This window comes from Typopeltis vanoorti, chromosome 12 (genome assembly GCF_054136105.1).
Source record: "Typopeltis vanoorti isolate ZY-2024b chromosome 12, IOZ_Tvanoo_1.0, whole genome shotgun sequence".
Taxonomy (NCBI): domain Eukaryota; kingdom Metazoa; phylum Arthropoda; class Arachnida; order Uropygi; family Thelyphonidae; genus Typopeltis; species Typopeltis vanoorti.
The window spans coordinates 67,903,537-67,929,573 of record NC_143560.1 but is presented as its reverse complement, the minus strand read 5'-3'; the positions used below and the strand labels follow the sequence as shown (position 1 = coordinate 67,929,573).

The following is a 26,037-nucleotide window of genomic DNA, read 5'->3' as shown; positions in this document are numbered from 1 at the left end:
TTTCGTTGTTCGTGTTTATTGAAAACAGGACATGGCCTGATAGGGCAGTAGTTCTGGTTCACTTGTAAGCAATGTCTCTCTGGTGTTCCTCGAGATGTAGGAGGATAGATTTCTCCGTTTGGTCATAGTAAGGTTTTTTGCACTCACATGTGACTTTATATACACCTGGGAATTGTAGACGGTTGTGAGATTGTTTGTAGTTGCTGAAACTTGGTCTTATTTTTGGAAGAGTCGAGAAGCACGTTTGTATGTTAAATTTCTTTAAGATTCTACTCGGTTTTTTGGATAGTGTGCTGATATATGGCAAGGAGATATAATCTTTGGAGTCGTCCTGTGACTCTAAGTTGCTACGTAGAGACACAGGACGACGATAGGTTGTTAAATCTATCCTCCTACGTCTCGAGGAACACTAGAGAGACATTGCTTACAAGAGAACCAGAGCTACTGCCCTATCAGGCCATGTCCTGTTTTCAATAAACACGAACAACGAAAGCCGCCAACATGAAGTAAATTGGACAACAACTTCAAACCTACACATTTGCCACGATGAGGTAGAACGCCGTATTGTCGAGTCAGAAGAAATCACCTTGGACCCTCTTCATATGAACAATAATCTCAGCTATAATTTGCCTGACTCTTTCAGCTCTAATATCAGATACTGGAGATCGCGTGGTTCCACACACGCACAAGTGTACAACAATAGAACTTTAACACAGAATATAGCTCAAGTTCATAATAACTGTAATTTACAGTCGAATATTATAGCTTTATAATTGTATAGCTTTAGAGTGTCTCAATGTTTTTTTCAGTGTCTTTTAATAGCTTTCTATGTTCTTAACGCCCGATGAAGTCAATCCCGACGAAACATGCTGCGTTTTCAAATAAATCTCAATTTGTTATAATTCTCGGATTTTTAGTCAGTTTATATTAAAATGAACATATCCCAACTCCGAGTTAATAGTAGTAGTCATATATATATATATATATATATATAAAGGCTTTTTCAGGTGACTACTAATGTACTATGAGGCTACGTACTTGATACCCAATTGTTTAATTTGTATATTAATCATATAGGAAATGATTAGACTGGAAATATTTACTTATTTGCTGATCATGTTATACTGGAAAGAGAAATGGTGTATGATGGTGATGCAGAGATTCTGCAGGAAAACTTACATAGACTAGCAGCATGGGCAAAGGTAAATGGAAACATTAAACTGCCCATGGCAGTTTAATGTTTCCAAGTGAAAGTGATGCAGTTTTGGAAGAGATCACACCTGTGTGCTATATGATAGCGCTGAACTGCAAGAAAATGATGAGGCCAGGAACTTTGGGATGATTGTGGACAAGGAGTTGAAGTTTGGGCGGTGTGTTGCGAAAGTAGCCAAAACAGCACATTAGAATACTTGGTTGTTGAAGAGCACACTAACAAGCAGGAATATAGAGTGGTTATTATGGTGGGAAGATCCGGAAGAGAGTGACAAAGATTGTGGCTGCTCTATGGAATGCTCTCTATGAGAGGAGACTGACAGTCTGTGAGCATTAAAACTAGCTGATAAGGGAAAAAAAACGAGGAGGCATCATAAAAGCATATAAGTTATTAATGGTGTTTTATAGGATTGACACTGAAGACTTTTTTTTTTTCAGTACATGGCAAGAAGAGAAAGAACAAGGGTATTAGGACTAGATTTTTTGCTTAGAGGATGATGAATGTGTGGAATGGATTGCCAGAGGTGGTGATGGCTGCTTCATCAGTGAATGGATTTAAGGAGAAGTAATAGGTCTTGTGGGAATAATGGCTAGTGTGCGAATAATAGATCTCCTGCGATAAGTCTTCTGACTCAATGGAGATACTTGAATGATAATAATAATAATAACAGATTTTATGCATCCCACGAGTTTATTTAAACTTAATGCTTGTAACTTAAAATAACTTGAATGATAATAATAATAATAACAGATTTTATGCATCCCACGAGTTTATTTAAACTTAATGCTTGTAACTTAAAATAACGGTAAACTTTCAGTTATGATATGTCCGGATTGCACAATTCTTGTAATACATCTTAAATTCATTCACTGATGTTGTATTCAACATTTTTTCTGATAAGAAATTCCATTCACTCACTCAGCACTTACCTTGAGAAAAAAATCTGTTGTTAACCCACCTCAGACCCCTATCTCAATCGGTTTTGAGAATATCCTTTGGTTGGAAAGATCTGAGTGTAAATATAAAAATTAAACAAAAAACTTTATAAAGGCTTTCTATTCAACAGTTTATTCAGCTTACAGTGAATCTTTGGTTCTTTCGCTTTCTGATGTGTACTGAAATATCTCTACTTTATCTATCCCATAAAATCCAGTTACCAGCTCATGTCTTTATCATATCACTCCACCTCCCCTATCTACTCTGCATCCGACTGTTCCTAATTTTGGGACTGTAAATAGTCAACATTTTACAGTCCCAAAATTATTTTAACTATTTGCCTTTGAATCTTCTTCAATGTTTCTTCGCTTCATTAAATAGGAGACCAAATTTGCGCACGGTAGTCCAAATGCGAACGAATCAGTGTCTTATACAATGACGGAACTACTACTACTGCTTTGTCGCAAATTACTAAAGTTCTTTTCACTATTTCAAGAACTGTCTGTGTCATTTCATTATTTTCTGTTTCTTCTAAACTTTAATCTCCTATCCACCATCCCAAATCTCTTCCTTTCTCTATTATCTCTTGTGAATTTTCAAAACGATAGTACACTGCATTCCGTCACTTGTCCAAAAGTTAAACCATACATTTCGCAACGTCGAACAGACTCCTTCTCATTCACCCATAAGAATAATATATCTGAATCCTCCTGAACGAATACTATATCAGAGCAATTTTTCATAACTTTAATGCAGACTAACTGCTCAGAAAACAACTATACGAGGGGGTCTGGAAAGTTCTGATAAACACCTAGAACAAAAATTTGAAAGCAACTGATATAACCAAAACGACCATCTCATCCTGTGAACGGTTTGAGGTCCGATGATTAATAAACCCTCGACACCGCAAGGTAAAAGAGGGTATAAAGAAGATGAGATGAGATAATCACAAGAAAATACATACGAGGACACAAGAATATAAGCACATAAGTTACCTTCATAACTCTGCTACTAGTATGTTCTTTTCAGACAGATGCAGTGCTATCAGTATAATAGTTAAAGAGTACTAGTATACGTACCGAAGAACTGTATGGCAGTACAATTCTCTCTCTTTCGTGCATTATTTTCCATTTTCCTCTATTCTGTAACATGCTGATATTCACCATTATTCACATTATCCATGTGACCAATTTTTTAACCAATCCAATCCATGCATTCATTCTAGAGAAAGAGAGACTCCTCTCTCTCCTCGGGACAATTTTGTATTCTAATTTTAATCTCCTCACTACGTTTACTAAGAAACACAGACCAGTAAATAATTAAATATCTCTGCTTCCTCCATATAAAAGTACTATCTCCCCCCCTCCCCCCCTTCTCTCTCTGTCTATCTCTGGGACACCTTTTCTGTTTCCCTGCTTTCATGAAACAAAGGAGACGTGTACGTGTCGATATATCTCCCTGGGCCCATCCAGTACCTTTTTTGAAATCATGTTTCCGTAATAAATCCATTAGTTATTATTCTTTTACCTTCGTGCTATAATATTTGCTTATTCTTATACTATGTGTTAATATCTTTCCACTGAAAATGTCTATTGTATCTTCAGCCTTACAATCCTACTATCATATTTAGAAAACATACACATTATTCCTTATTCACCCTTTCTTTTCTTCTTAAATAAACAAAGAACTCTTTTACATTTTGCTTAATTTGCAATGCAATAGGTTTTTTCAAAACTGTTTCTGACCACGCTCCTGCTTAGATATTTTCCAAAGAATCTCCTTTTTATATGGTTTTCTTGTAAAATTTGATTATTCAGCTACGTATACCCTTTCTATATATTCTGATAACTCTAAGGATGTGTTCTGATACCCCTGCCTTCAAATAATCCTTTATTAATTCCTTGTTCAGAATCTATCCAACGAAATCCTTATGCCATGTATGTTCTCAAGATTAAATTCTCACAATGTCTTGTTCATTCGGTTCATTCTTTCTGCTCTGCTCGGTGAGACAGAAGTTTTAATGATTGTGGATATTTTCTGCCACTAAGAAGTTAGCTGGATTGATTTCTGACGGGACTTGTGATATGATCTTAGTCACTCAGTATCATCTCACAGGAGCTCCTCATCTCTAATTGATTAATGACGTCTTTGCAAGTGCTATTGGTTTCTACCAACAGACATACACGAATATTGTGTTCTATGTTCGTATATGTTCAACACCGAAGTTCTCTTCTGTTCAACACCCAAAATATCATTGGTACCCATTTACAACCTCTATGAAATTATCCACTTTTAGTGACTCTTTCTTTAGCTGCCTACTTTATCTTTTGCTAGTGCATGAAGTCTATATAGTCAAACCCTATAGGCGGCATGGAAACTTCATGCCATTGAAAATTTAGTTAGAAATTCTTAAATTTTCGTTAAATCCAATTTATAAGAACTTAAGCTCATAAAATGGATTGGGCTAGTAGGCAGTCAAACACAGTTAACATATTAGAACAATAATCACAATTTCAGGCAAATCTGATGGAATTATATCCAACATTTTCTCTTTCTGGTGATGATCCAAAACTCAAATCTACTAATAAGCTATTATTGAAAAAAACTGAAACAAAATTGTTCCTCAGAATACGTCCTCCTCTTCTAATGCGATTTCTAATGATTTCTTCTCAAAATAGCAAAGATATTTTGGCATTCATTTATTCATAACGTTTTGAAAATTGGTTGGCAGCCACCCCAGCTTCAGTGCAGTTGAATACATTACTCACTGGCATATATAGGTAGAAGATATTAGTGATCCTGACAAATATCCTTTATTGTTTGGATGTGTATACTCTAATACAGCGTTTCCCAAACTTTTCCTACGACGGAACACTTCACAAATCCTGAAATTTTCACGGAACACCATGGTTATTTTGTAATGTATTAATTAATAATTAATGGTTAATTTAGCTGATTTTTATTAATTAATAATTGATGATTAATTATTAATTAATAATTAATTAAAGATAATTAAATTAATTTGTGCTGATTTTCATTGACATATCCCATTCTGATCACTAAAAATTTATAATATTATTATAAGTACTTACGAGTGAATGCAGACTTTTTCTCCTGTGTGCTGAGTTTTCCGCTCCTTTTGTACATCCTGGAGATCGCTTTGTAGGCCGGTGGTGGATGACTCACTATCTGTTGCGTCACAAACACCTTCAATAAGAGATTTCCTAATACCAAAATTAAACAAAGTCCCTTGTCTCTTATTCATATTAAAATTTAATTCTGCAGGCCTATTACGTTTAAAAAAATCACGGCACTACGGTTTCGAAACTTTCACCCTACAATACGAACTTGCGAATAAATTCAGTATTACAAGATTTGAGAACCGGATACAGACTACCTTGATCTTCAATTTCAGTGGAAAAAATGTCTTTATACTTCCTTGCTGATTGGTCACTGACATTTGCTACACAGATGTCATTTCCTTCAGTTTTGAGAACAGAGGATACGCCGTCCATTGTTATAATCCGCTCGCAGGCAATTTTTATGACAAGTCATGAACAACTATATTCCCTTTACCAAATATTGAAAGGTTTCGATGTGTGAAAATTAACGATAATTCATTAATACTTCCACGTTCAAAAATACAGCTTGGTCACTAACATTTGCTACACAGATGTTATTAGGCGTTCTGGGTCTGAGCTTTTCGACATATTCACGAATATTATTCTCCTCGGAATATTTCCACTATAAAATATTTATTCATGAAAAATGCTTAGAAAACTAAAATGACAAATTCCAGGAGAACTCTCGGAACACTTATTCACCTTTCGCGGAACAGTTTGGGAAACCCTGCTCTAATATATTATCAGTTTTTATGAGATGAAGGTAAAAAAAAAAAGTTTATTGTTTGGATATGTATACTCTAATATATTATCAATTTTTATGAGTTTAAGGTAAAAAAAATCACCAGAAAAAGGTGATTTTTCTGGAGAGAAAACCCTACTTACTTGTGTTTAAAATTGACTAACTAGAGAACAGGCATAAAAAAACATTCCCTCGATAAGAACGATGCCCTTTTGGAAAGACCTAAATTCGAATCCCATCTAGAATGCAAGAAAGGATCATTATATGAAATTTTCAACTGAAGATGAGTTACCAGGTCTGACACGAAGGTAGCAGAGTTTCGCGGGATGACTCGATTATTCAGCCAAGCAAGTAAACCAGACTGAAGGATACACAGAGTAATACGCTGACCTTATAGCCTTAAATACTTCAGCCATAAGTCAAAAACAACCCAGAATAACTCTCTGGAAAGTGGCACAAAACAAAAAAAAAAAGTGGAGAAGAGGTCTATCTCTCTCGATCTGTTTTGCGCTTATGTGTAGACCCACATCATACTATGCAGGCTTCCGAATAAACAGGATGGTTAATTCTTATGTAGCCTCCTATGTTTGTAAATTGCGTTATTCATCTGGCCGGTACGGAGATGGCGAGGTTTTTCCTCCAGGAAACTCAGTTTTTCAACACACACACACACACACATACACTGGTCAGAAGAACACATGCAGTGCACTGACTATGAGCTTAGTTGCTCCGACCATACATCCAAAATAACCTAATCATCTAGCCGTTTTCTTGTTTTGTGGAATGAAAAACTCGAGTTTCCAGGAGAAAAACCTTGCCACCTTCGTATTAGACCGGATAACTCAGCTTTAACAAAAAACTTTGATAAAGGTTCATCGCATCCTAGATGAGATCCGAACGCATCCGGTCGTTCCACCAAAGGGCATCGTCAAAACCGAATCACAGTAGCTATAGAGGCTCCAGAGAAGGATAGTTATTGTAAATTTCATGTTATTTTCATCCATTGAACATTTGGAGCGTGTTAGCTGCGAGAAACAAGAAGTGATTTCCAAACTATCTACTAGGAAAATAATTTTAAAAAATCATCAAAATGCGCATAATGCATTATTGGCGATTGGAAATCAATTACGGAATTCTTTTTTTTTTTTTTTTTTTTGTGAAAGAGACTGAACATTTTAAGGAAAGGCGAGAAATGACTGAGAAATTAAACAAACCTGATTTTTTTTCTGATTTCATTTCTCAACCACCAATCTAAACGTAATATTTTTCAAAATGTTTATTTAATTTTAATATAAAAATATATCTTTGAGAATACGTTTATTTATTTACGGTGCCTGCGTTGTCTTATACAACCTGCAAAATATTAGATCGGCAGAGGAATTCCAAAAACCATATGAAGTAAAAAAGTGCTTCCTACTCCTTTAAGAAAGTAAAAAGCGGAATTTATTTATTTAGGGGAAAAGAATAAAAAATCGACAAATTCATGCTCTTTCTTCTTTACCTTTGGTAGATAAGATATTGGCTTGGCCTGCGTTAAGATACATCTATATTTATTGAGGAATCACTAAGAAAGTGATAAAATTCGGATAGTAATAATAATAAAAATAAATAACAATAAGAGGCTAGATCCACAAAATAAAGGTCATTAGAGTTTTGTTCCTAGTTACCGATTAAAGTTTTTCTTACGTCTTATCAGCCAATTCCAAAGACAATCAGCCTTCGGCGAGGGCAAATAGGATTCTTTGTTACTCAACAATGTAACAAAGCACGCACACACACACACACACACACACACACACACACACACACACACACACACACACACACACAGTAAAATACGAAGGAATATCTTCTGTGTAACAAGTAGGGATAGAGTGGTTATTATGGTGGGAAGATCCGGAACACACACATACAGATTAAAAAAAAAAAAAACTTTGGACTTAAAAAGAGTGGTACTTGCTTCTTCAGAAAATGAAAAGATGAAAAGGCATTAGAAGACTTATTTATTTATAAATGGGAAATACAAGTAAAATAAAAAAAAATAATATTTTATCAGACTAATCAACTGGAGACGCCATCACTTCTTACTTCAAGCAGGGTCTTAACTGACATTTCTAAAAAAAAAAAAAAAAAAACTAAACAAATCTTCCCAGTACGTCACCTGATCAACTGCCTCTCGTCAATGACTATTGTTGACATGAGTTTGGAACCAGGGTTTCGTTCACATGGAACTGCATTCTTCTAGTTTTTTTTTTCTTCTCTCAAACGTAGCTAGCCAGTAAAATATAACAATATATATTATTTTTCCTTTCAGCAACACAGTGTATTTCTTATTTAGAGGGTACTTTCTAATACTGATCTGTGATACAACATTCAAATCTTCGTCATTTATTACGTCTTGAAGAATGGAAATTGTCCAACCGATATTCTTGCCTCTACTCTCTGATGCTTTATATTGAATTTCGTCCAACCGAGATTAATCATGCCTTGAAATTCATTTTCATTGTTTTAAATTTGTTTTTTGAAAAAATTTTTAAAAATTTTTTTAAATAACTTTCTAGTTAATAAAATGTACTAACCATGCACGTTTTATGTGCTTGGTTTGACAATAAATGTGAAAGTTCTCACCTACCTTTGTTTTCATGAAACGAGTCAATGATATTAATCAACAATTGACCATTATATTCATTATATTCCAGGAATACTACCAGTAACTTTAGAGCTGCCTTAGACACTGACTGGTCCTGTTCAAAAAAAGGAAATTTAAATATTTGAGCTTTATGAAGGAGTATAATATTTTAAATAATTTGCAGAATTAAAGATTGAGAGAGAGAATTTCATTTTTTTTTAAATTCCCAATTTCACTTCATTCATGATTAAATGAAATTAACTCAATGAAACTGTCGTATTTAAAATCAGTTCCTAAACAACAAATTTTTAAGTACAAAAAATTAGTCAGTGTACGAATGGATTCTAAACGTAATACGAGTAAGTGATTTTCATCAGCTCTGATGAAGGAGAAAAAACATTTCTACCAGCAAGCTAAGTTATATCAATAAAACACAATACATTACGCGTACCTTTAATTCAATAAGAGAATATAGCCAATGTAGAATACCAGTGTGATGGATGACTCCTTTCATACCTTCCACATAAAGCATGATCTGTCCAAGTGCTAAAGAAACAAATGTTCAATTTTGCATTAAAAACAAATAAAGTTTTGTGTAAGAGAAATATACATAATAAATCATTTATAAAATAAGCAGAAAGAAACTTAGTGTTTATTCATGACAAAAAAGTTATTATAATCGTTTTTTTTTTAAATCGACCATTTTAGAAGCGAAAAAATCGTTCCTGTTTTTTAAAACGTTGTAGTATTGACACTGAGGACGTTTTCCAGTACATGGTAGGAAGAGAGAGAGCAAGAAGTCATCTCCTGGAAATTGTATAAGGGTGCAGTTAGCAAGAATGTTAGGACTAGGTTTTATTGATTGAAGGGTCGTGAATGGATGGAATGGTTGTGTGCATATTTTGTCAATGAATAAATATAAGGAGAATGATAAATATTGAGTGCATATTGGTTAGTGCCTCAATAATGGGTCTCCAGGGATGAATCTTCTGACTGCATGCAGATACGTATAATAATAAATAAATAAATAAATAAAATACACTAATAGCTTTTATTTTCATAGGGTGTGGGCAAGACCCTTTAGTCCTATCTAACTTTTGGAGCCTGAGGGGAAGTCAAATTCAACCGCTAACCAATCATGGATAGCTGGTCCAAGACTATCACTAATTTATAAACGGCATCCAGTGAAGAGATGGCAGACAAGTGTCGTCATTTCGCAGTTCCTAACCCTTACACTATATCATTGTCTAGAATAGTGTACGTATATCTATCGGTAGATTTTCTTGAGCTCTACAATTGAATAATAATAATAATAATAATAATAATAATAATAATAATAATAATAATAATAATAATAATAATAATAATAATAATAATAATAGTCAAATTTTTATTTATATGATATCTTGTTTTGACTGTGTATCAATTATGTGAATAAAATAATAATAATAAAGTCAAGCTAAATTTGCAATGTTTTATGTCCAATAGTACAACATTGCATGTATATATATTTATATTTATAATAAATATACATTTAAATATAAATATATATTTATATACATAACAATTCCTTGCAAATCTGACCTAAATAAAATGCTAAAAGGATCATGTCTTCTCTACTGACAGACAGACGTGCAGGTATGAAATGCTCTTAAAAATAGAGCAAGGCTAATTGATAGTGGGGCAGATTCTAGGAACCGGGACTAGAACAATTTCAATGCACTGCATAGAAAATGTGTACTACTCTTTCTAAAGGTTGAGACTGGACAGTACCCGAAAACTATAGACCAATCAGCATCTCTTGCGCGGTAATGTACGGCATGAGGAAATTGGAATCAATCAGAAATTTTTGAGAAAACGAAGAAGAAAATTCACGAATCAACCAAAGCAGAGTCAACAGGTAGAGTAGATATTTCTACACTGATAAAGATATACTCGTAGAATGAATTCGCACTTTCACGTTCACCTCAGATGATATCAAGAGTATCCACTCAGTGCTTATGATATCAAGAGAAGGAATGAGAAGGAAAGGTTACCAAAGAACAAGAGGAGATATCATCTACAAAGGTTTGACCTAAGATAGTCTCATGTTTTCACTTTCCGCATTATTTTCAACCTTATGCTAATTTCGGTTCCATTATAAGTTTGATACTAAATATAATATAATAATGATAATTAAAAAATTCTTGAAGTAGCTAAATTTGAATTTCTTCAAATTATGACTACCATCTTCTCTTTCAAAAATATTCATGTAGGTTTTCAATCCACACTTTCTAAAATAACCATTAATCAGTCATTTTAACTTATTCGATCCATTAGCATTTGAGAATTGGCACGAGCATCTCCAATTCCCGTAACCTTATTTTTATACATTTGCATCAAATTTTAAGAACAACATGAAAATTATTTTCAGAAATTTCTAATTATTCTTGTTCATGTTGGTAGACTTCTTAGGATGTATTGTTTTCTTAAAGCGCATAAAGTACCTCCGAGAAAGAAGTCGAATATAAATTACCCAAACATCTGCCCATAGTCTTTTTTGGCTTTCCATTTGTGCATCTAAACGAAGATTTTGAAATGCGTTTTTCTTTTTACTTACATTCCATTGACAGACGCTTTACAGAATTACTACCGAAAACATCTGTCAATGGAATGTATGTAAAAAGAAAACATTCTTCCTTAAAAAATAAAATAAATAATAATTATAATAATAAATTATCCAGTGCATTAAATAATCAAGTTTACTCCGGAAATACTGAAATAAAAACAAATAATTGTCATCCTTTATTGGATTTACTTATCGCCAGATGGTATGTTACAGTTTTCAAAAAAGGAAACCAATAGACGAAAAAACATTAATGCAACATCCCATCATCATCATCATCATCATCATCATCATCATCATCATATTTTTCAAAAGATGAGCACTAATAAAACTTTAAATCATCCAATGCATATCCATACCCTTAAACTTCACAGAAGTCCTTTTACAACCTATTATAACTTCAGTTATTCAATGCGAATTCCTTTCTAATGCTATTTTTTCCAGCTCATAAAGAAAGTATCGACGAACTTGGAGTGTTTACCATCCTCATAAAAAAAAAAAAAACATTTTAAGGTTTTCATTCCGTATGTCTAACGTTATTAGAAAAAATTTCCGGCATTCTCCTTATAAATCTACAGAACTCTTTCCATTCTGTTCTCAAAATGGCAACTTTCCCTTACTTTCCGAAAGGTCAGTTTTATTCTTTTTCCTTTGTTCCATCTCTATGCTCCTTGCTCCTGTAGTCTTTCATTTTATGACATACAAGAACACTTGCTGATCTTCTGGTTCACTTAAAAGAACATTAAGTTTACATAAGATATTTTGGGGTGACTCGGCAATTGTGTTCTTGCTCATCATGACATTTCTTCCAGATATAACGCTCACTGGAAAAGCTAACCTCTTAAATAAAAGCCGATTTATATGAAAAATATTACATAATGAAAGCTGTGACACTAGTCTGTGAAACTCAGACTGTTACAATTTTGGGAAGAAATTAGATAAGATATACTTCATACTTGCAATTAATATTATTTTTCAATGTATATTTTATATAATGTATTCATGGTACACAACTGAATTTTCTGGGTTTTTTTTTAAACTCTGATTGTATATAAATCTAGTACTCCGCGTTGTTGTGCAAAATGCTCATTGTTCTTTCTTTTTTTTTTCCTTCTTAATTCTGTTCTTGATTACAACCATTACAGTTTTAACTTCCATTTTCAATGAAAATCTGAAGATGCTCATGAAATGTTGCTGAAAAGTATGTTAAATAATATCCCATAAGTGAATTTTTCCAGTTAAATTATTTCCGGTTAAGATTTTAATTTTCATATTCCCAGATTTCCAATTTATTTATATGTAATCTCTCTGTGTGTGTGTGTGTGTGTGTGTGTGTGTGTGTGTGTGTGTGTGTGTGTGTGTGTGTGTGTGTGTGTGTGTGTGTGTGTGTGTGTGTGTGTGTGTGTGTGTGTGTGTGTGTGTGTGTGTGTGTGTGTGTGTGTGTGTGTGTGTGTGCGTGCGTGCGTGCGTGCGTGCGTGTCGATTTTGCTGAGGTTTGGAATTAAAACTCGTTGTTTTTGGTAAAAAAAAAAAAAGACCTTGGAAAAACAAAAAAAAAAAGAGAGAGACAGAGAATTACGTTGTGAGAAGTGCATCGCAAATTGCGTTAGTTGTCTATGGATCATGTATGTCGTCTATTTTTCATTAAATAGTAATATTCGTTGGCTTGGAAGTTTCTGGTTGTGACGTCTGTAGTCCGATTAAAATTTTACGTGTTCATTCGCGTCTCCCGTCCCGTCATTTCGAATGTTCCAAAGAGGAACATTCGAAATGATGGGACGGGAGACATTTCGAATGAATGTATTATCGATGTAAGACGATCCCGCGAAAATGAAGATCCTATGTCAACTCTAAACAATCTATGTCAGTTAACTCATATTAGGAAACATCGTTTACTTTGCCATTTTCGGTAATGATGTCATTCACCTTTTTGTCGCCACTGACGATGACCTGTAATATTCTGGCTGAAATATATGGTCTTAAATAAATAGTATTACCAGTAGCGGATTAAGCCGGCTGGGAATGCCTGGCGGTAAAATTTACGGAGACCATAAAAAAAGTGCTTATATATGTATATGCTACAAAGAGAACTAGGACTTCACTATAACAAAAAATTGAACTCATATAATATATGATTTAATATTTTAATTTCAAAATATTGCAATATATTTTTCTTTATAATAACATCAGGCATAAAATATATCAAAAATATAAAAAATTAAAATTACAACAAAATAATAAAATATTTTATGAAAAAAGGAAAAAATATATTTAAGTTAGAGTAGAAAGTTAACTAAATTGTTTCCTTGATTTTTCTCTAGGAAATTCATCAATTATTTTCGAAGTATCGATGTTATTAAATACTTCTCGTTCCATATACAATAGCGCCATACTGTTTAACCTTTCTTCTGAATCGTACTTAGGTAGTTTTTTTACCCTTTTTAAGAGAGGGAAAATCTTTCTCCCGATGAAGCAGAAATAGGAAGAGTCAAAAAAACTTTAAGTCATTTCTACATTTAGAAAAGTTGGGGCTCAGGGTTCCCTCCGAGCTGGGGCCCTCTGTCTGCGCCAGGTCCGATACCCGCTTGATCCTCCTCTCTGAGTATTACTTATTCCTTGTGATTTTTCGTGTCAAGTTAGCTCTCCTTTGCGCTGCTAGGTTTCGCCACATGGCAATGTGCCACTTATGCCACTGGGATTAAATTAAAAAAAATCATATAGTTGGTTTCTTTTATTATTGTTTTATTTATTTTGCTCTGATTTCCGAAAGGGGGGGGACGATCTTCACCCTCCTCAAGAGCGAATCCATCTTTACCGTGAGCTCTTTCATCGGGTCCCTCGAAAATGTTCATTAAGTCCATCTCAGCAGTCGACGACTTTCTTTCCTCTACATCACGGAGTTGCGTATTACAGTACGTACAAAACATATGGGGGGGGGGGGAAAGGATTACCAATTTTACAAAAAAACTCTGGTACCATTGGTTGAGTTTGATTTAAATCGGTAAACAGTATTCATTTAGCACGTATCTTTTTTTCTTAATAATATCAAGAGTTTGAACAGACAATATTAGGTAAAATTCATATATACCTAAACGCACATTCACTGCAACATCATACAATAATAATCATACCTGAATGATGCATTATTGTCCTTCGCAAAATCCAAAATAAAAAGCTTAATATAATGTTATTACACACATATACAAATTAACGTTAATATCTTAAGTTAATTGTTAACCATATAACTAACAAAATCTTTAATAGCAAGTTCCTATTTAAAATACAAGCCTGGATTACTTTACGTCGATGTTATGTAATAAGATTACTAACCTCATGTGAACTGTTTTTTTTTTTTTTAAATCGATACATCATTCGAAGTCTGACAAATTTCATACCATCATGAGTCACTTACATATGACGTGATTTCAATGTTAGTTAAGATAGCTTTTGGAGAAGTCGTCGTGAATTTGCAAAAAATAAATAAATAAAATAATAAAAATAAAAATAAAAACGTTTGGCTGACTCGAAGTGTTTGTCACGTTTTGCTATACTTATATAAATCTTTTATATATATGAGGATCGAAATAGAAATAAAAATCTATACTAGACATATTTAATTTCCTCAAGATGCTAGATGATTTCATCACGTTTAATCTGAAAGAGAAGGAAGAAGGCATATACATGTATTTGTCCATAGTTCAGATTTTGCATCGTCATTCTGCTGCAGTTGAAAGTAATATCAGAAACAAAGAAAGTTATGTATAACAGAAAATAAATATTAATTAACGAGTTACCATTCTATAAAACAGCTCACATGATCTACCAAACAGCAGTATTTTAAAGAAAATGTCTTTAACGGCTTTTTTTATTTTTAGCATTCTCATTTCAGCTAGAATGTTTATCTATTTATTTGTTATTTTTAATCTATATTTTTATGCCAGTGATATTTCTGGTGAATATAAGGAAGACTGTCTTCATTTTAGCTAGAATGTTTATCTATTTATTTGTTATTTTTAATATATATTTTTATGCCAGTGATATTTCTGGTGAATATAAGGAAGACTGTCTTCATTTTAGCTAGAATGTTTATCTATTTATTTGTTATTTTTAATATATATTTTTATGCCAGTGATATTTCTGGTGAATATAAGGAAGACTGTCTTCATTTCCAGCATCGGTTCAAGAAAATAAAGAAGACAGTTAACAACTTATCTTTTGTTTACATTGTTCACAACAATATAAAATAAAAATGGAAGCCAAGCCTTCAGTAACAAATGTGACAATCTTCTACAATTTAAGAAAAAATAAAAGCAAAATAATATCGTGATATGGGAAATAATTTGAAGACAATTTACAGATAAAAGTAAGATAACACTGTACCATCTTTATTTGGATGGATGGAGGATGGGTATAGTTTTACATTTTAAGTGAAGCTGTATTTTAAAGGAGCTGTATTTTAAAATTCCTAAACTTTTATGAATTTTTATGGCTATCTTACATATATAAGTTTATGAACTATGGCACTAAAATTTGAATCTCTCTCTCTCTCTCTCTCTCTCTCTCGAAAGTAGCTGGAAAATAATATGGGATAGAAATATGGGATTGTAGTGCAGGTCCATTAATATTGTTTCTTCTCAGTAGCATTTGCCAGTAAAGTGTTGACATATTCCCTTTTAGATTGTGATCGTGTTCTCTATCATTTCTGCTCCACCAAAAAAAGTGGCAAATTTCAATGAATAGTACGCATTCATCAAGTTTTTACTTCAAACTATAAAAACTTCCATTGACACCTTCAGTATGCTAAAATTTGCTGGGAAGAAGCTCAACGAAAATATTCTGTCGGTTTTCACAATTCAAAAATGAAATGATGCCTATTGATGTTTTCTTGGCATTCGTGGAACTGTCCATTTCGAATTCGTTCTGACAGGTTAAACCGAGAACTACCATTTTTGTGTTCAGATGGTCTTGGGACTACAGGATGATGCAGAGAAAATGGAATATTTGTTTCAGTATAACGACAACTTCTATATTGCTCACTTTTATTTCACTGCGAAAGAATTTCTGACAAACTCCGATTTTTATTCTATACTCTCCTTATCCAACTTCCTGGGATTTTTTTTTTCAAAACTGAATTTAGCATTGAAGGGAAGAAGAAGATGATTAAACATCGTTATTCAGAAAAGTCTATGTCTATACTTGCCTAATTTAAACAGAATTTCTGCAAATCCTGTACAGAATACAGACTCCAATTTCTAAACGGTATTTGTATACCAGTGTGCGAGTGTTAATCACACACGGCACTACTGTGCAATAAGTGTTGTCAGCTTTTGCATGTTATAATATAGATATCTAATTATATGGTTATGATATATATTCGTTCCGGCTCTCTCTATATTAAGTCATAAAGTTAACCTAAAAGGAAAACATGAAACAGAAGGTAAATGTTGATAACAAAAAACATGATCTACTCCGGAAACTTTAATAAAATTTTATTCACATCTTTATATATTTTCCAAGTCTAAAAACAAGCAATAGAATTTTTTTTTCATTCAAAAGTATTCTCCTTGACATAATTAAAAACATGCAGTATCTGTCCTTCGTGTTACTTTTTTTTTACTTCCTGTTTGAGTTTGTAGTCATACGTAAATAAGCAAACTATTCCCTAATCATCTATCGTCAATCCTCTTTTTAAACTACTCTTCCTTCTTTCTTGTCATTTTCTAACCAAAAATCTATGGACAGCAGCACTCATGATAGATGAAGTGAATATGCCATCTTCCCTGTTAATTATTCATTCATAATATCCTCTGACATAATCAGAGGATAATCCAGTCTTATTCAATCACTTAGGTGTTTGCCATACTAAAGAAACACACACAAAAAGGCGGTCTTTTTGCGCATATCTTATATATCAAATCTGCAATTAGTCACAATAAAATAACTATACTTTTACCTCGTAGGATATAATTTTTTTGTGTTGCATCCACACTTGATCCAACCTTAATCAAACATGCAAGTCCATCATTTTCAATGAACTCCTCTATAAGATCTTTATCTTCCTGAAAGAGATAAAAAGGGAAAGGGATTCAGTATATGGTTCATTTATCAGATTAGAAATACTGTATAATTATCTTAGGAGCATTAAAGGAAGTCACACTCTTAGGGATGGATTCGGGTGAAAGGTGTAACTGGTCGCACGTCACAAAGTCGAGATAGTTTCTTTGAAATATTTTGAAATATAGTTCTTTTATTTGAAAAATTAAATTTTACAGTTTCAAATATAATTTAAATAGTTCCAAGAAATTTGGAATATATACAGAATCCAGTTGCATTAACTGCCGTAATAACATCAAGTACATGAATAGAACTAAACTGATCAGAAAATCTTGAATTACAAAAAAATTTATTTGTGTTTAAATTGTGACGTGATAAGAAGAAGGGAGGAATATATATTGAATGGCCCCGTATTGTCTGGAAATCGAGAGAGAGGGAGTAATAGAAATTCAGTGTCATCACACTTAGAAACGATCTCTGAATTGCCGATTTGTAGTTATATATTAGACACAAAGGTTTTTATTTTCACATAGGCAAGTTTTAATTATAAATTTTAATTTTAATTAAGTATTTAATTATAACATCAAAACACTTGAAAGTTCAGATCATATTATTGCAATCAAACCAGTCAGTTAAATATACTCTAGTTTGAAAGAATAATCCGAACTATTCCACTAATCACGGAATGCAACTTTTCAAGCATATCGATCTATATAATTCCTTTGACCAAGCTTGAGCCTCAGAACAGTGAAGATTCCGCAGGAGTGGAAAGAATGTATAGTAATCCCAGTGCACAATGGTAGTGCAAAGACCGATGTATCCAACTATCGACCAATCAGTATCTCAGGAGTGATGGTGAAGATTTTGGAAATGTTGGTTAGGTCTCGCATTCAAAAATCAGTCGACACAGAATCTCTACTTTGCAATGAACGGCATGGTTTACTAAAGGAAAAGGTCATGCTTTAGCAACATGCTCACGTTCTATAAAAATGTTACCACTGAGTTAAGCATGGGGAATAGATATACCATGATACTTTTGGATTTTGCTAAGGCTTTTAAAAAATACAAAATGAAAGGCTGTTGCATAAATTGGAGAATATGAGATTGTATTATAAACCATTAGCGTGGATAAGAGGACAGCTGACTGAAAGATATCAAGAAGTGGTATATGAGAGGAGCATGGGGCAACTCCGAGGTTTACCAGCGCCACCATCTGTTTACATGGCGTATGGAGCGTAGATAGCTATAAGGACTTAAAACAACTTGGGCTTACGCAGAAGGATATAAAAGTTCTTTCCTTGAGGGCCCTACAGGGCACATTAGTGGCATGGCGTTGCCACTAGATAATGACTACAATGATAACTAGAACAGCCATAGGGTAAAACACTTGTAAAGGCTTAGGCCTATATCAAGTCTGGACGAGATGTCTGGACGTGATGTAAGGGTAGTACTGCCCATAAACAGTACAAAGATTAATAAAAAATTAAAATAAAATAAAATAACTAGTGGTGTACTACAAGGATCAGTCCTTGGTCCACTGTTATTCAATCTGTACATTAATGACATTGAGAAGAATTTGAAAGACGACATAAAGCTATTTACTGATGAGGTAAAGATAGGCAAGGTAATCAGGAATGCTGCTGATATGCAGTACTTGCAGAATAATTTGAATAGGGTGGAATTGTGGGCATGGGAAAATGTGTGTCATTTCAATGTCAGTAAACGTAAAGTCATGTACTTTTGCGTGATTAAATATCCAATGTCGTATTATATTGGTGGGATTATACTAGAAGAAACTAATCAGGTTATGGAGTGTTAGTAGATAGGAAGTTGAGGTTCAGCGGCCATGTGGCAAAAATTGCAAATACAACTGAAAGGATAATTAAAATACTAAAACGAACTTTGACATGTAAAATTATGGAAGTCATTTTGCTTCTTTACAAGGCTTTGATAAGACCGCACTTAGATTATTGTGCGCAGGTCTGGTCTCCTCGTTTCCGTTGCGATTCTGATATATTGGAGAGAGAAAGTGCGAAGGAGAGTGTTAAAAATGATATCAGGATTGTGGAATACTGATTATGAAGACAGATTGAGAATTTGTAGACTGCAGACACTAGCAAACAGGAGAAAGGACTGATATGATTGAGACTTACAAACTTCTGAAAGAGGCATGCAGGACTTCAGTCGATGGAATTTTTATGGACGGTGGGGAAAGGACGAGAGGGTATCCTTGGAAGCTGAGAATGAATGCTGCCAAGAAGCGGGGGGGGAATCTAGTTTTCCCTCATAGAGTGGTCCGTGTTTGGAATGGATTGCTATTAGATGTTGTGTGTGCAAGCAGTGTGTATGAATTCAAGAACAAGTATGATAGCTGGTGCGTGTAGTATGTGGCCTCCATCGATGAGTCCTTGATTCTCTGGAAATCTCTCTTAATAATAATAATAATAATAATAATAATAATAATGATAATAATAATAATAATAATAATAATAATAATAATAATAATAATAATAATAACCTTTCCACAAATGACTCTTCACTGTTTCGCATTAAAACGGAAGTGGGTGAAATGCATCTGAGATTTAATTACAAACGACATTTCTTTAAGCAAATATAACTGCATGGAAGCTTTCAGAATGCTATGTTTGTAGAAAGTTTAGTTGTAGTTACCAACGCAAATGTTTCAGAATTCTATCTTTCAATTAATCGCTAGGGTTAGTCGCTGTCTCTTAAGCATGAAAATAAGATTTCTTCCCCAGGAAGTTACGTTTTAAACCCTGAAGACACAGTGCCGGATTACCAAATAGGCAGAATAAGCACCTGTCAATGGGCCCCACGCCGTTTAGGAGTCCCGCGACAACGGATCAAAATAATATTGATTTGATCTTTAAAGAAAATTACAATCAAGCTTTCTTGAATTGTTTCCAAAAGATAAAAAAAAATGAATCAACTTAAAGAAACGAAACTTTACATTCATGTTTTCCCACTAGAGCACGCGCGAGAGAGAAACCTCCAGAAATGAAGCTTTCTGTGAGTTAATGTGTCGCGAGTTCCCGCCGACTCCAGATCCTAGTAGAATATTCGCGAGTAGAAGCTTCGAGAACCCCAACAAGTATATATACCAGACGTCTGCGTAAGTTAGTTAGCTCTATTCCGATGACACAATTATCATAGCCAGATCCTCCGTCCACATATGGCCACAAACAAGCTACAGAGAGCAGTCAACGAATTAGAGAACTGGTACACCAAATGGCGCATTGCCATCAATCCAGGAAAAAGCTCTGCAGTACTTTTCACCAGACGTAAAGCAGAACCGAACACAAGCATACAAATGTTTGCAAAAATCATTCCTTGGCACAACTCTACCAAATATCTAAGAGTTCATCTTGATAAACGCCTAAATTTCAAGACACACATAAATAGTATCTCCGCCAAAGCAAGTCAGACAATAGCACAGCCATATCCACTTTTGAATAGGAAGAGCTTCCTAAACATAAATAAAAAAATCCTCTTCTATAAATCAGTAATAAGACCACAACTCACCTACGCATCACCAACCTGGGGACACACAGCTAAAAGCAACATCAGCAGATTACAGACGATCCAGAACAAATGCCTAAAAATGGCATTTAATGCCCCTTGGTCCATGAGAAACCTTCAGTTACACCAGAAAGCCAAATTTCCAGATATCAAGACCTACACGATAAGCATTGCAGAAAACTTCTTCACAGACACAGATAATCACCCAAATCAGCTAATTCAACAGGGACTACAAACCCTCAGATCATTTCAAACATAAAAAATCGAAATCCTCCATCGCAAGATAAAGCTAATACAGCCTTACAATGCTCACAATGAGCGGATAATTTACCCACAATAATCCTCTCATACACAAGCTAAAATCAGATGAAGAGATTAAGAGTCAAGGACTCGGTCCATCTCCCAAAGAAGTTCCAAGTTAGTTAGCTTTTCTGAGTTATAAAGAAGTTCGATTAACTTCACCATCTAATTTCTACCATAATGGTGAAAACATAGCATAGCCTCGCCCAAAGCAAGGCACAAAGCATCGACTATTCAAAAACTGTTTAAAGTTTTGTTTATTAAAATTAAAAATCCCTTACTTTTTGTTAAATAATATTGCCTAACATTGTTTAATAATGTTTAATAATTACACAGGCCTGCGATGGAAAAGTTGTCTGAGAAGTAATAATTGAATCTCAATTTCTCATAGATTTTTAGGTACTGAGTTCAGAAAAAATAGTAAAAAAATTCCATCACCCACCAATTTTACCCAATTTCTAATTTTATCGTTTTTATTAGTAGTATTTGGATTTTAAATTCAGCGTATTGGTATTTATTTTCATTCTCCTTTATTTACAGCTAATTACTTGTATAAGTGATTTTTTGAAGTGCCTGCCTTTTTATGGTAAATAAAGAAATTTCCACGAAACTTCTCATTCTTAAGATAGGAAAGAGAAAGGGAGGAATACAAATAAAAAGGTGGCTACTTTGAATCTGATTCACCTAGATAACGGATGGCTTTCCTGTTGTCACAGATACTTACATTTTCTTGTGTGATTCTTTAGTTGAACTTTAGTCGTTGACTACTAAGGTTATCATATTTCTGAAAGGTGGCATATTTTCTAAGTTAGTGTTAAGATTTAATTTAATGCGTTTGTGATTTTTTAATGTTTTACGTAGTGTCATGTAATAGTGTTAATGTCATTCGTTAAAATTCGTTTAACTGTGTTTTAAGTGGTGTTCGTAATGATTTTTGATTTTGGGACAACAAAGAGGATACACCAAATACCCGTGTTTTTTGTGCGAATGGGACAGCCGAGATCGAGAGCAACATTGGATCAAGAAAGAATGGCCAGAAACAGTCACATTAGAACCTGGAAGTAAAAATGTGTTACACGAAACTTTGGTTGCTCGGGGAAAAAATCTTTTTATTCCCTCTTCACATAAAGCTGGGATTGAAAGCAATTTCTCAAGGTTTTGTCGAAAGAAGGAGAGTACAGTATTTTAAATACATCTGTGCAAAATTTCCAGGATTATCTACAGCAAAATTGAAAGAGGATATTTTTATCGGTCAGGACATCAGAAAACTTATGAAGGATAAACTGTTTCAAGAAAAAATGGCAACTGTTGAAAAAGAAGCGTGGAAAGCTTTGAAAGAGGTGGTGACAAAATTTTTAGGAAATCACAAGGACCCAACTATAAAATGATTGTGGAAGACATGCAATAGAAATTCAAGGATTTGGGATGCTCCATGAGCTTAAAGGTGCACTTTCTCAACTCTCATTTAGACTACTTTCCTGAGAATCTGGGAACTGTCAGCGAAGAGCAAGGAGAGCGATTCCACCAAGACATCAAGGAGATGGAAAGAAGGTAACAGGGCAGGTGGAATGTCAATATGATGGGGGATTATTGCTGGATGTTGCACAGAGACGACTCGGGAAAAGAGTTTCACAGAAAAAGTTCAAAAAGAAGCTTTGAAGAAAAAAGAAAAAGACACCACAACGAAATATAAAGTTTGCACTAAAGATTAATCTTTAATTACTTTAATTACATTTTTTTCCAATACTTTCATTCCAAAAATGTTTACGGAAAATTTTAAATCCTGTTATTTTACTTAATATAATGCGTTTCAAAGCTATTTTACTGTAATATTGAGATCCATTTTGTGAAAAATCCTTACGTGATAGAGAAAAATGGAAGAGATATTTGAAATCAGCGGTCAAAAATAAATCAGAAACAGTTAATAGTTTGCAGACAACTTTTCATGATTCGAATTTTGTAGGCCTGTGTTATTGTTTAATAACATAATATATTTATTTGTTTAATAACATTAATAATTGTTAATGTTTGTTTTGTGTAATAAAATTGGTTTATTAAGATTGTTGGCTGGTAAAATTAAAAACGTATTAGGAGATAATTTTCGAGGGGGGGGGGAGAGATTTCGACTGCCTAGGGGCCTCCACAGGATTTAATCCGGAACTGTGAAGACAACAAAATAAACAGCAAAAAGTAATAAAATGGTCAAGAGAACACATATATATGAATAAAAATAAATGCTAATTAGAATTAGAAATGTTGCTTTTTTATCTAGCAAGCAGCAGAAATACATTGAACTGACGATATGTCAGTTCAATTGATGATGAAACGTAGACATCAATTCTTTCTTTCATTTTTAATGTGAATTCCACCCATGAAAGGTTATAAGCCAATAGTACATTACTATCGTGAACTAAGGTTAAGTAATTCGAAAAAACTGCTCCAGAGACCAAACATGGAACTTTTTCAAGCCATTTCAAGCCTCCAATAAGCAAGGCAGTGGTCTCTTACAGGGCGATGAAATATACTCATGCCCAAAGATATAACTTAATTACATTTGTAATTAAGTTCTGACTCCTAAAGGAACCAGATAGGTTGCTCATTTAAGGACAATTAAAATTAATTATTTAAAGAAGTAAATAAGTGCTGTAATTTAATTCATGGACAACAAGAAATACAAAAATAATCTGTTGTTGTAAATCTTTGTTGATTAAATCTTTGTTTTAGTTTATTCATGATTTCAAGTTCTCATGTAGGTTATCATCGGATTTTAGTCACCAAATTATAGAAATATCTCTGGTTACTATTCGTGATCTGCGATCATGAATGGCGCGATATATCGAATTTCTCTATAGGGAAAATTATCGTTACTACGTTTACAGAAACTTAAAACCGTTTGAAACCATTTAAGCTTCTCCAAACTGTTTCATCACATTTGTCAAAAAGTGGGTAGCATGAATAAGAAAATTCACTATGGAACAATCATTTGAATAGCGAATATCTGTTTATCTCTATGCCTCTAAATACATTGAATATATACTTCTGAAGCTAATGGATTAATCAATACTAGATTAATGGCAGAACGCAAAAAAATGGAATACAAAACAAGACCCATGAAATACAAGCCAGTAACAATCAGAGTAATCCAATCAAGAGAGCAGCTCTTATTTTATTTATTCATTTTTTGATATATTCATAGTGGCTAAAATTCCGTGCCACTGAAAAATCAAAGAAAGCTTTCAGTTCGATGTGTTTATCATGGCAGGAAGAGATTCACGAAATCATTAATGCAGAATTTGAGGGGAAAAGTATATGTGACCGTAGGTGCTCTTCGTAGGCAATGCTGGCTACAATCATCTAAATGCAAACTAGGTTTTTGACAAAAGTTAAAGCCAATGTCTTAGCAAGCAATGAGACAGAAAATATGATTGCCATTTGAACATGATTTAAGTTTCCTAATTTTTGCCTTTTCAAAATTAGTTTAATGATGCAACGAACTGTAAATTCTCTCTAATAAAACAGAAGCTGGAAATTGCGATTTCAGTTACAGCTAAGTATGATGTTCCAGACCATCAAATTGAACAGCTTGCTATATTTGCTAGAAAATAGAGAGAATAGGTAATTTAAAGCGAAACAACGGAAATAAATATTTTTAGAATTAGCTCAGTGACTAGGCACTGAATACAATATATGAATAAGGAAATGAAGAACAGAGATTACGATAATCTCAAATTATCGTAATCTCTGGTACCAAATAACCCAAAATCAAGACTGTGCTTGTAGCGCTCCATAAGTGAAAAATCATCACCAGGTTGTGACAATTACCCAGAAGACAGGAACAATACACACAGGGGGAACTAATGTTGAGAGGAGATCAAGGATAACAGAAATGCCTTTAGAATTATCTTGTATTCTATTAGCCACTGGAAGAGCAATGTGTGTGAAATCGCTGATGAGAGCGAATATTTATGCAACTTTTACCTGTTAGATCAATGCATTTCTACTATGGAGTGAATTTGTAATTATGAACTTTAAAATCTCCGAGCAAGGCGACTTCGTAATTAGCAGAGACTGATTTGGATTAAACAAAGATTTTAAGGAACAAAACCAAGAAGTTTAGAATGAGTTGGTGGCATTAAGATAGCAAAAAAAAAAAAAAATTAATTTGACAGTATGAAGCACTGTGCTCTTTTTTAGCCAAAGAATCTCAGTAAGGACACAAACTTTGTTATCCGAGTCCGAATAGGAAACTGATAATTGAGTTTTTGTTAATAAGAGTGGAACTGTAACCGAATTGTAGGAGTAGAACTGCAAGGTTTTGAAAGATTTTTTTTGGGGGGGGGGGGGTTGTTCCGTAATCTGGATCACTCCAGGCATACTTGACAGAATAATGGAAGTGAGAATATTCACTAGGTGACCTATCCTGAAGCATTGCACTTAAGTTTAGCTTAGAACGCTAATCAAAAGTTGGCTATGAAAATAAACCGTTTGAAAGCTGTACGCTGGAATTCACAAAAAGATTGGGATATTGCGATTCTTCATTACTATAGACATAAAATTACAAAGTAGCACACGACACTAATTTTATGTTCGCATTACTATTCTTTGTACGCATTTAATAAACGAAACAAGTTTTACTTTGCAGAATTTATGATTAACATTATGATTATCAACATGAGTAGTACTATTATTGTTCGTTTGAGTTAGCAATGAAAATTTTATTTATGCAGTCAGCAATCAATTTATGGATTTATATGTAAACGATTTACAAACTTTAGTTGGGTTGATTACCTGGCATTGCTGTGTTTTTGTTGTTGAATTTTAGTAGTCTGGATGTTGTGTTATAGAAATTACAAATATCTGTGAAATCATTAATGTTAAAGAGATACTAATTCGTTG

General features: G+C 33.7%; 1 protein-coding gene across 1 annotated transcript in view; it reads right to left on the bottom strand.

Moving 5' to 3' along the window:
* Positions 1–26,037, bottom strand: part of LOC150100865 (uncharacterized) — a 583,033-nt gene that overhangs the window by 439,380 nt on the left and 117,616 nt on the right. The window contains exons 7-9 of the mRNA XM_090401746.1: positions 17,201–17,306; positions 9,094–9,188; positions 8,646–8,757 (exon numbers count right to left, since the gene is read on the bottom strand). Coding sequence (XP_090257872.1) covers positions 8,646–8,757; positions 9,094–9,188; positions 17,201–17,306 — 313 coding nt within the window. The remainder of the gene's footprint in view (positions 1–8,645; positions 8,758–9,093; positions 9,189–17,200; positions 17,307–26,037) is intronic.